The 12,507-nt window shown below is 36.4% G+C and overlaps 1 protein-coding gene and 1 pseudogene across 4 annotated transcripts in view; one reads left to right on the top strand and one right to left on the bottom strand.

Annotated features, from left to right (window-relative positions):
- The window catches only part of TNKS (tankyrase), a 161,379-nt gene that overhangs the window by 106,997 nt on the left and 41,875 nt on the right, over positions 1–12,507 (top strand). For all 4 annotated transcript variants that reach the window (XR_008710073.1, XM_055567203.1, XM_055567202.1 and 1 more), the window contains exons 9-11: positions 510–631; positions 2,087–2,178; positions 2,271–2,349. Coding sequence is in view for 3 of the 4 variants with exons in the window: in XM_055567203.1 (XP_055423178.1) it covers positions 510–631; positions 2,087–2,178; positions 2,271–2,349 (293 nt within the window). In the remaining variant the exon portion in view is untranslated. The remainder of the gene's footprint in view (positions 1–509; positions 632–2,086; positions 2,179–2,270; positions 2,350–12,507) is intronic.
- Positions 3,009–3,349, bottom strand: LOC129642905 (60S acidic ribosomal protein P1-like; annotated as a pseudogene).

Here is a 12,507-nt window from a genome sequence, read left to right as displayed (position 1 = left end):
GTGTCCGACTCTTTGCGACCCCGTGGGCTGTAGCCCACCAGGCTCCTCCATCCAAGGGATTTTCCAGGCAAGAGTACTAGAGTGGGTTGCCATTTCCTTCTCCAGGGGATCTTCCCGACCCAGGGATCGAACCCAGGTCTCCCACATTGCAGGCAGACGCTTTAACCTCTCAGCCACCAGGGAAGCCTATTCCAGTGTATAAGTGTTCACAAATTACTTAACTGGTTTCTATTTGGTGTACATTTAAGTCAACTTGATTTAAAACTTTGCTGGAGTGAGTATCTTTATATGTGTATCTATATGTGAATGCTGAGTAGAAAATAGTCTTATTTCAGAAATTTTCATGAACCTACACCCTCCTCCTTTGCACTTTTATCATTGTTTTGTCATGTTGTGGCTGTTGCTAAAATAGAGGAATATGTAAAATTAATAATTTTCCTACTTTATAATCATGATAATGATTTTTATAGATTTTAAAGATTTATATGTCACCATTATTTAATTAACAGATGAATTTAAAGGTCACTCTTTACTACAAGCAGCCAGAGAAGCAGACCTAGCCAAAGTTAAAAAAACACTTGCTCTGGAAATCATTAATTTCAAACAGCCTCAGTCTCATGAAACTGCACTGGTAAGATCTTATTGTTAATCCGTTCCTTGGGTCTGTAACAGTAGTGTAAACTCAAAATACAATTTTCATTTCAGAAACCTTAAGGTAACTTTAGTATCTCAAGTGCCAGGAATTTGCATTTTAATATTGGTTGCATTGATTTTTAAATCTGGTTCAGAAGATGATTGCTTTCATGGGTGAGAGAAGAGCCATTTGCTCAACCTTAATTTGAAAATTATTTTTACATTTGCCTTTATCCAACCATATTATAACAAACCTACTTTTGTGGCCAGTGTGCTCATGAAATACAAAATGTGATTTTTCTCATAGAATCTCCCTTTTCTTGTGGTTGCTAGTTGCTAGATAAATATTATATTTGCTTTCTACAGAAGATTAAATTATTTTCAAAGGTACTTGCCTCATCCTTTTGAGCAATTGTAGTCAAAGAATTATTATATTCCTTAATGAAATATAGTAAGACTAGGAAATTTTTTGTTCCAGACTGTACAAATTGTTTTTTTTAAACTATTCATCTTCTTTCTGTTAATGTACTTGGAGAAAGATGATTCTGTTTTCTTCGTCAGTGATCACATTAAGTTTCAGGTGTAGGACTGATTGGATTACACTTTAATCCAGAATTTAAGCATAAGGGATGCCTCTATCACAAACCTCTAAATATGCTTCAGTTAACATTCTTAACTTACATCTGGCACAGAAGGGTCAAACCGTAGGCAATACCTGCTGAAAACAACATTGTAAGAGTTACCAAACCAAAATAGGCCAACTGTATGTGTGGCCCCCATGCAGGGGTTTAGATACATTCAGGCTACACATTATATGCCAGGACACACTCAAAGCCATGGACTAAACCTGACCTGCTTTTTTAGAGTGTTCATTTTATTCATTAGTACATAGTTTTTTACTTTTTAAATTTTAATACAAATATGAAGTGAAGTTGAACACAAAGGTTGTATAAATAGAGGATAAAACATAAAATTTCTGAGAATACTTCTCCCTCTAAGCTCCTTCAAGTCTGTTACCTTCTTACCTATCCCTGGGCATATGGACTTATTGTCCAATAGTGTTAGGAGTACCTCTGGGGAAGAGCTTGAGAAATACTGACTTTTGTGGCTGACAACCTACTGAAGGACTGAGTAATTCAATTACGGATTTTTTTAGCTTCGGAGAGGCAGTATTCTGATACCTCAAGTAAATATATACTGGATAATTGCTTATTGGCTAAAGGGAAAGGAATGAAGTCTCTCTGAATGCTCAACTAAGAGCATAATTTCACCTTGATTTAAAGGCATGTGTTTCATACTCGCAGTGTATTTAGGAGGAATTTCGGTCGTCTCCGTAATGTGAAAATGTATGTTTTGGGACAGCAGTGTTTTAAATAGTCAGCAGGTGCTTTTCAATTCAGAAATCTACTTTTACACGGTTTATTTTATTCACTGGTTTTTCTTTATGTTACAGCACTGTGCTGTGGCCTCGCTGCATCCCAAACGCAAACAAGTGACAGAATTGTTACTTCGAAAAGGAGCAAATGTTAATGAGAAAAATAAAGAGTAAGTGCAGTCGCAGAAGGCGTTGCTCCGTAGTTAAAGCAATACTGCGGTACAAGTTAAGAGGTGATGTTTTCCTTTTCTCCTCTCCGCAGTTTCATGACTCCCCTGCATGTTGCGGCAGAGAGAGCCCACAATGATGTCATGGAAGTTCTGCATAAACACGGAGCAAAGGTAAAAGGCACACCTGAGATAAGGTGCCAGTCTCGGCATTGAGTAGCTAGCTGCACTTAAAGATTGTTCCTCTCCTCTCTGATTCTCCTGAAGAAATTGATCTTATAAAGGACTGTTAACATGTATTTGAATTCACTGATTCTCCTTTAAAGCTGATTTAAATCTGGTTGCTAATAGAGATAATTCCTGGTGCTTTATGTTGTACTTTACTGTCATTCTTCTCTAAAGCAATAAATGTGGTTAGGGTCTTACCGTTTGAAATGCATTTCACCTTTACACTGTTTTACCTTAATACTGGAATTGATATATTTTGGTAGTCAACATCAATGATGGCTTATCAGAAAATAATTTATGTAAATGATTGACAAAATATTGCTACTTATTTTAAAGAACATTTGTTCCTTCAAACCAGTAATGATAATCATTTTTTCACATAACCTCAATATAAAGAAATAAAACTTTAATAACCATTTTTATTGGCATTGTCTGAGTGACATTATCTGCAACTCCAGGACTCCCATGAATTGCTTGAGGAAATTTTGCTTGAAGGAAGCAAGCTGGTTGTTTTTCAGAGGTACTTGAACGTGAAAATTTTTAAATCCTCAACAATTTTTTTTTTTAACAGCTCAGCTTTTTATTGAATATGTTACTAAAGAGGTTTAGTGAAAAAGACCAAAGCTCATGTTATCATCATACTCTTCAGATTCTTCTCTTTGCTTCTGCTTTCTTCTCCTCAGCTGGCAGCAGTGGTAGATGGGGCAGGACCTCCTGCTGGTCCAGCGCCAGCTACCAGAGCAGGTCCACCAGCCCCCGCATTGCAGATGAGGCTCCTGATGTTGACATTGGCCAAAGCCTTTGCAAACAAACCTGGCCAGAAAGGCTCAGCATTTACACCGGCTGCTTTAATGAGGGCATTGATCTTATCCTCTGTGACTGTCACCTCATCGTTGTGCAGAATGAGGGCAGAGTAGATGCAGGCGAGCTCCGAGACGGAGGCCATGGTGCGGTTGGGTGCTCGGTGGGAGCTGCCAGGCGCCGTGCTAGTTGCTGGATGAAGTGAGGGCCTCACCCCAAAATGGCCTTAGCTTCCTCGGAAGACCCGAGTGCCTTAGCTGAAGCTAAGGAAAGAAAGCAAGAGTGTATATTTTAAAACAGGGGTCCCCAAAGTAGGATATAGACACTCTATGGAACATACAAGAGGAGCCACTGGGTGAAGGGGGAAAATACTAGAATTTTTATTTATTGAAAGAGTAATTTACTAATAACTAGTAATTTATTAACTTATTAAGAACAGAGAAATTAACATCTACTACTATTTCCTACTCCAGGGGATCTTCCCAACCGGGGAATCAAACCTGCGTCTCTTGCACTGGGAGGTGGATTCTTTACCAACTGCGTCACCTGGGAAGCCTTAGTAATTTATTAACTTATTAAGAACAGAGAAATTAACATCTACTACTATTTCACACACAGATTGATACTGCCATCAATCTGTGTGTGTGTGTGTCTGTGTGTGTGTGGTAGGGGATTGACAGGGATACACTCACTCATCTGCTCACATCCAGCACGATGTGACACGTTGCACTTTACATGAGTAGATTTATGGGTATTATTTTAAACGGTAGCATCTTAATAAATACCATTGTTGAAAATCAGAGGAAACAACCATGACAATCGTGTAGAAAGGTTTATCTGGCTATTTCATAAATGAGGATTTTCAGGAATTGACATACTTAGTTGTTTTGCCTTTTTTTTTTTTTTTTTTAATGAAAGTAAGTGAGTTCAAAATTTGCTTATAGTTCCAGATAGTGACAAATGATTATTACTTGCATGTAGGTACATATTTTTAAAAAGAAACATAATCAGAACCTTAAAGATCAAAGTTACATATTTTAGAGAAATGAAAGAGAAAGTAACTGCTTTTTAAAAGGAACTTTTAACAAATGAGGAGGCCATTTTGAAAATCAATTTTTAGAAAAGAGCTGCTGTTTTTTTAGTTTCTTGCCAAAAAAGGATGTATGTTTATCAACTAGCTGTCATCTGTATAATTTGAAATTGAGCAACAGAATTTTCTAACCTGTTTTAAAGTTGTTTTTTTTTTTTAATTTGTTAGGTAGTTTTTGAACCTATTTATGACATTTTAGTGCAGTATCTTATGATAAGTTTGCAAGAATCAAGAAAGATGCAATTTTGCTAGCAAAATTCAATTAAAGCCTTAACATAGTAAATTACATTAAAAATTAAAAATAACCATTGTGATTTAGAAGACTTCGCTAACAATGTACTTTTTCCAGTTGCACCACATATCTATGTGAAATCTAGCTGTTATTGAAAATGAACCTAGAATCACACCCTCAAATCTACATCACAGTTTTATAAGATTTTTAAAAATCTTTTAATTGAGCCAAATGACATTTTGTACAACTGATGATTTAAAATTTTTAAAATATTTTGTTTCATCTGCTTCACATTCTCTGTAATTTCTCCTTTTATATAAGTTTTATAATATTCATTATACATTAGTTTAGCACTGCTTGGTTATAATTTACAGATGCACATAAATGAATATTGAGAGGGTTCTCAAAACACATTTTTACTCCTGAAGTGCATGATCCAAAAATTAGTATATCCTTGCTTTAAAAGGACCGTTGATGTTTTTAATTAAAGAGGCAGGATGAACCAGAATGAAAGTAGCAGTTCTACAGATTTATTACCTGTTTCGAGGGTACAGCTACTGTGTTCTTACATAAATAATGTCTTGTTGCTCTACCAAGCAGAAAATAATAAGCTAAGTGGGCTTTCTGCTACTGTTAAGACCACTGTTTGTTTATCATTGACCTATTTTTAAAAATATCTTATGGCATTTATAATGTTCTTGAACAACCATGAATAATGCCCTTCATTTTGGGAAAGTATCTATTTGTTGTCTCCCATGAGTCATTTTATTTCATGAAGGTTCAATGAGAAATAACATTATTTTATATAACCTAGTCAGCATTACTCTAGGTCTGTGGCTCTAAATCTTTTTCTGGCCTTCATGTTCACAGTACATTCTCATCAATAACGTCAAAATTCATCAGTCAGGCATGTGTATAATTTTAAACGCCCTGCCAGTGTTGTAGAATGACTTTTAGACTAGTATATCTTCCCTAGTCCTCCCACTGTAGTTCAACAAAATTGAGAACTCCTGCTACTAAGCACCTTAAATGGAAAAAAAATTAAGGAGGGCTATGAACCCACAGATACCTATTTCCACCCTCCCATTCATTCATTCCCTGATCCCAAGACAGACTGCTGTCTCTTAGGGTTGTTTTATCTGGTGACTAGCATTAGTAAAAGCTCACTGTAAAAACCCAATTTAGCTACTGATGGGCCCTAATGTTTGCCTGCCTGGTGTTCTTTCTGGGGAACTTATGGTTTCAATTTGATTTTTGAACAACTCATTTTTTCCATTTGATCTAAAAGCACCTTCCCAACAAGCAAGCCTACCCTTGAATTACATTCAGCTCTCTTATGCTGCTTCTACCCTTCTGCTGTCTTCACCTCCTCACCATGCTCCCAGTTCTTAAGCTAAGACTAGTAAATCAGAAATGGCAGAGAATTTGGTAGGGAGATCTGATGCCATTAACTAATTTGTCTTACTTAAATAGAACTTGGTAATATAAGCCAAAACATTCTTTTGAGTAAAGCTTGGTAATACAAAGTTTAGGTTCATTGTGCATGTTAAATTAAGCACATTGTGTACATAACATAAGCAGGTATACTTTTCTGTTTGGAATCTTCCACTTTCTAGTTTTATGACCTTGGACTTAATTTTCCTGAACCTCAGTTGACTCATTAGTGATATATGGTATTAATACCTCCCCTACAAGGGTGACTATTGTTTTGTTTTGGTAAAAATTAAATGAGCTTATATATATATATGTTATATAGTACCTTGCATACAAACCATACTTTCTTTAATTAGTAGTAAGTATGAGTGTTGTAATTTTTTCCATATTTGTCTTTCTAAACTTATATAATATGCATTTCCCCTCATTATCTAAATTTTATGTAAGACATATGTGTATAATCACTTTCTAATTTTTGATCCACTAGTTCACCATTGAGATGTAAAATGATAAGGATAATGTGCTGGTTTCTATGACAAATACCAGTTTGAAAGTTAATGCAATTACCAAACTTGAAGCTAATCCTGAATCAGTTTAGTGGCATCAGTAGTGAAGAAGGAAGACAATGACGAAAGCCATTTGTGAAAGACTGTGAAATACTAAGCTGTATTACTTGAAAGTGAATTGGGTGCTTGAATAGACTTAGAAAATGGTGGTACAGTTAAGGAAGTAAGAAAGCTATGTGTTGGCAATGATTTTGTACTTGGAGTTAATATGATAGGAGCAATAGAAGGACATTAAATAAAACTAGTAGTTGGAAACACAGCACTGGAGCATGATAGAGAGTTTAGGATTAGAAATATGTATTGGGAAGCCCTTGACATAATGATCACACGCTGTGGGAATGAGGAAGGTTTCGGGTAGAGAATGTGGAGAGATGAGCTGAGAGTCAAGGAAAGAACCTTTGAGGGTTGCTCATCTTTGTGGAACAGTAGTGGGAAGAGGGGGTTTCCCAGGTGGCACAGTGGTAAAGAATCCGCCTGCCACTGCAGGAGACAAAAGAGATGCAGGTTTGATCCCTGCTCGGGAAGATCCCTGAAGAAGGAAATGGCAACCCACTCTTGTATTCTCATCTGAAAAAATTGCGTGGACAGAGGAGCCTGGTGGGCTGCAGTAATGGGATCACAAAGAGTTGGCCAGGACTGAGCGTGCGCACACACACACACTTTTGAAGGAGATATTCCAAAGGTATAGAGGTAGAAAATTGTATTAATTAGGGTTTTGGCAATAAATACACACTCAAAGTGGGTAATCTGGGGAATATTTAATAAGTTATATACAAAGGTGTGGGCAAGGTTTAGGAAATCAACAGGAATGAGGTAGTACCAGCAGCAAGTGGGAGCTGTTGTCATCCCTGGGCCTGAAGGGGCGCAGAAGCTGGGGGCGGGCTAGAGAAGACCGCCTGAAAGCATCTGTAGCCTTTGATAAGGGTAGACCTCATCCACATTCCTCATTCCGGTCCTGCCCACCACCCTCTGGCCAAATACAACAAAAAATTAAAGACAAAAAAGCCATTGCTGTCATCTGTAGAAGTGATTTTCCCAGGAAACGAAGCAGGGTCAAGGATGATATTATGGGTCTGGAGAGGCAAACAGGCAGTATTCAGTAAAAGGATAGAAGACAAAGGACTAGTAAGGAAATGATGGTTATAAGAAAATGGGGTTATTAACCAACTTATTTGAGAAGTCCACTTTTATAGGAGTAAATGTCTGTATCTTAAAAAAAATTATGTCTATGAACCCCCTGCTTTACAAGATTACTGTAAACCCTAAATAGAGACATAAGGATTTTATCTTTCTTTCTTTATTATTGTTAATCTACTCTGACATTCTGCATTCTATTGCTGCTGCTTTGTCTTCTGTCATTATTAAGTAGAACCTAAGCCCCAGTTGCATATGGTATTGTTAGTACCTAGAAACAAAAGGTTTAATTCAGAAGTTCTTTTCTCATATTTGAAAGCACTACTGTTTTGTCATTAGTGAGCATCTGTTAAATGTGTGGAACATGAAGAAATTTTTTTGATGTTCATGTCTCAATTTGACAGATTTATTTATACTGTATGTAAAAAGAAATTGTGTCAATAGTAATTGGTGTTTAATGAGCTTATTTCTCACATTGAGAGTGATTAAGAATCTTTGCTGTCTTTAGAGAAATGTGTTAGCTTATTATAAGGATTTTATTAATTCTCTTTCAGAGGTGAGTTGATAAGCAGATTCTGTCAGCCCAAAAGTGTTAAAGTGCTTTTAAAAATGTAGATCCCAAGTAGCTTTTATAGTTCAAATAATATCTGAGGTTTGATCATATCAGAATAAAGTCCCAAGGGGCCAGTGTCTCAGAGACATTTTAGTTACCATTCAGTTAGATTGACTGGATATAGATTAGGCAGAAGTAGAAATCTGGCTTATTACTTCTGTGAGATAACCACAGAGTTAATCCCAAAGAAATGATCTGCAGGAGTTGTAGCTGAAATTCACAAAAGACAGAACAATGAATTTGGAAATAACTGTTAGTTTCCTTAGCTGCCATTCTCTCTGTATATGCCTCTCTCTCTTTCTGAGATTTCATGAGTTTCTTATCTCTGTCAGTCTTTGTTCATCTGTTTCATTCTTCTTTTTATAGACTATATTTTTCTGTTGTACTTCTCTGTGGCCTGAATATGATCTTCACAGCCCTTACTTTATAAACCTTTGGCTTAGAAATATACCACCTGCAGCTGCCATCTCATCTCAGAGATGAGAAAGGGAGCGTAAATAAGACTTCAGTTTGTGTAGCACAGCCATGGCATTGGCACCTCGAGTCTAATCAGCTATGCTCCGCAACTTATTTCTCTGACAGTTAGGGCATGTGGGCAGTGTGAGTACCCCTTTAAGAAAGCAAAGAAAATATGCACCATTAGAATATAATATATCTCTTTTCAGAAAACCTGATTTTGTCTTTTAAAATTCCATGTGGATGTTGAGATTTACAAATAATAATACTCAAGTGTGGCTAGTAAACACTAATCTAGCTTCATGTTTCTCAGATTATATTAAAATTTAACTTCCTAGAAAAATTCTGTACTCTGTGATGGATTCGTAACACATTAAAGGATTAAAAACCTTTGAGTAAAATATTGATCACTGTAGCAGAACTCTAGCTAGGAATTAAATTGGTAGTCATTTTGTTTATTTCATTCCTCATAAGAGATGCTTTGACCTGTGTACATCCTACCATGGATAACAGTGGCCTGTATTAATCTGTAAAAACTTAAATTATACTTTTACTGCAGATAAAGTGAGTCAGTTATTTTCAGTATTAAACAATTCTATCAACACAGGCATGTAGCTTTTTTTCCCTCCAGACTTCTGGGGAAAGAATAATACATGGTTTTTGGTTAGAGAATGTTTCAGTTGTCTCTGTTCATTATACAGAATGGTATATCGAAAACTGTGTTCTTTATGATCAGAATTTACTAATTTGTCATTCATTTGAGCCATCCATTAACCAACCATTTTCAAACACCCAGTATACAAGGCCTTGCACTTATTACTATGAGGTATATAGAAAGTTTGAATTTGATAAAGCTTCTTGTCTTAAGGGACTTCAAATCTAAAAAATAGTCTCAACTAATACAGTCTACTTGAACATCTATTATCAGATTGGAGAGGACAGGTAGATTGTTATTCAGAGGAGAAACCAATTACTTCTGTTAGTGGTGGCAGGCTGGGGAGAGAATGGGAGAAATTTCATGAATAAAATAGAATTTTCACTAGGAATGTCCAGGAATTAGATCTATAGAAATAGTAGTAAATATAGTTGGCATCCCTTTCTTATACTAGTGAGTGGTTGATTTTTCGTCAGAATACATTTTAAATAATGACTCAATCAGGAAAGCAAAGGAGTTTGTTAGTCACAAGTTAATGATTAGTTAGTTCAGTAGATAGAATAATAGGTACTTAGTTCATGGGGAAATAAGGAAAATCTGAAGAGACATATTGAAGCAAGGTCTTAGTAGTCTCAATTGGAGAGTTTGGGGTTTGTTCTTACAATACTTCCAATGGAGAGCCATTGGAAATTTTTGAATAGGCATGAGCAAATCCTGTTTCAGGAAGATAAACTTCCTAGGGAACTACTTTCTCTTAGAAAACCAATTACAGACATGTAGACTTAAGATGTGTGTATGATAGTTGGCATAATCATTTAGCAGTATTCAACAAAATTAGTTTAAGACTTTTATTTAAAAAAAAGAGGGGGAGGGATGATACAGGGTTTATGTTTCTTAAAAAAAAAAAATGGAAGTGTTAGTTGCTCTGTCGTGTCCAACTCTTTGCGACCCCATGAACTGTAGCCCGTCAAACTCTTCTTCAATGGACTTCTCCGAGCAAGAGTGCTGGAGCGGGTTGCCATTCCCTTCACCAGGGGCTCTTCCCGACCCAGGGATTGAACCCAAGCCTCCTGCATTGCAGGCAGATTCTTTACCATCAGAGCTACCAGGGAAGCCCAGTGTTTCTTAACTTCAAGCTAAAAAGTTTACAGTATGCCTGCCACCTGTTCCCTAGGTTGTAGTTTCTGTCTACCAGGATATAGACCTGTTTCAGATTCCTGTCTTTGTCCCTCTATTGTGGATTTTATTTTTACTCTTCTTTGCTTTTAATTTCAAAGTGCCCTGATTTGAACAGAAAAAAAATAGCTAAAATAATATACAGACCGTTTTCAGTTCTCAGATTACTTGAAATCAGATTGGGACATCATCACATGTTCATAGTTAACATAAAATTGTGTGAGTTCACTTTGCTAAGTACAGAAATGTCACAGAATAAGTCATGATGAATTACCACATGAGTGATGTGGACAAAGATAGCTTAAGCTTAGACAAGAGGTGAACTCACAGTTAGCTGTTGAGACTAGGCTGTTCACACTGACTAGAATTTGGAGAGAGTCCCCTTACCATTTCCTTATCGTCTGCTTACTGGTTTCCAGAACAGTTTTGGGCATTTAGTCATAATTTTATGTCCTATGCATTTCCAGCCACATATCATTACAGTACTCAATCTCTTTAGGAAAATCTTAAAAGCATAGTCTCTGCTTTTAAATAGCTTACAATATATTAAAACATATAGTATCAGGCACAGAGTCTAATATTGGTAAGTACTTAGTAAATGTAGTTGCGTGCCTTCCTTATACTCGGGAGTGGTGATTTTTGCTCAGTGTTGCATTCCATGAGTGCATGCCCCAGAGTGAGAGAAATGGGAGAAGTGAATCTGCAGTTTTCTGTGTTGCACTCAGTTCCACCACACATATTTATAGAGATAACCACTTCTTACACACAGTGGTTTGTTAGTGTTTAAAAATATTCTCTGCACTTCATCTGGTGTTTAGTTGATTTGCTCAGACACTGGAAGTGAAACTGGCTGATGCTGGATTTACTGAGAAACTATATCTGTTTCTGCCACTGCATTGCTAAGGTATCTTCAAGGATAATCTTGGCCAAAGGCAAATTTTACCTTTTACAATGACTTTAGAAACTACACCTCCAGAAAATAGAGTTTCAGTGTACATTGGAGCATAGCAAGCCTATCAGATTGTGATGAAAAAATTACCGTAGAAGGGGTGGTGATGTAAAAGTAAATGACAGATGGTCTTGAATGATATGTGGAGGGATTCAAGTTTATGTGAAGGCACGAAAGAGTCCCTGTGTTTGAGATGAGGAGTAACTTGGTAAGATCTGTATTTTAGACTAGTAGTTCTCAAACTGTTCTCATGATTTGATGAACTGGATTGAGAATTTCCATCACTGTAATTGAATTGGTGTTTTATGCAAATTCCAGGAAAATGTTAACAATTAGAATGTTCTCAGTTTTAAGTTTTTCTCCTGTGATGAGAACATAATTCATAGAAAAATTCAAATTTAGTTTGACCACTTGTGTTTTCCATCAGTACATGCTAATAATGACTGTGCTTTAAGTATAAATAGTCATTTTTCTGCGGGCAAATACGATATAATTAAATTTGTCAGTATTTCATGGTGAATCTTGTGAAACACTGTTAAGAATTTATTTGAACCCTTGCCTGAAGTGTCATGGCCTTACTTACAACAGTGAAAGACTGGAGACAGGAAGACCAATTGTCTTAAATTGTCTCTTAATCTTGTATTTGGTGGTGGGGGGTACACAAGTGTTTTGAATAACTAGCCAGTATGTATTTGAGAATTTACTGTGTACCATTAATAGGAACATTCTAGACACAGAAAACCTATGCAATACAGTCCATATTTCAGTAACCTTAATTTTACTTGGTTAACAAACACTATCCCAGTGTTCTACTTTCTAAAATAGTGCTGAATTGATATAGGTGTTCAGAAAGGAAGTAATCATCAAGGTTTAAAGTAATCAAGGAAGACATCCTAGAAAAGGTGAGACTTGCCATGAATCTCATAATCCAGAAAGGCAGAACAAAGGGCTTCTCTGAGAGAAGCATCGTGTACAATGAATGTGGACTTTGGTCTGAC

Source organism: Bubalus kerabau, chromosome 2 (assembly GCF_029407905.1).
Source record: "Bubalus kerabau isolate K-KA32 ecotype Philippines breed swamp buffalo chromosome 2, PCC_UOA_SB_1v2, whole genome shotgun sequence".
NCBI classification, from domain to species: Eukaryota; Metazoa; Chordata; class Mammalia; order Artiodactyla; family Bovidae; genus Bubalus; species Bubalus kerabau.
This window is presented reverse-complemented; position numbering and strand designations above follow the sequence as displayed.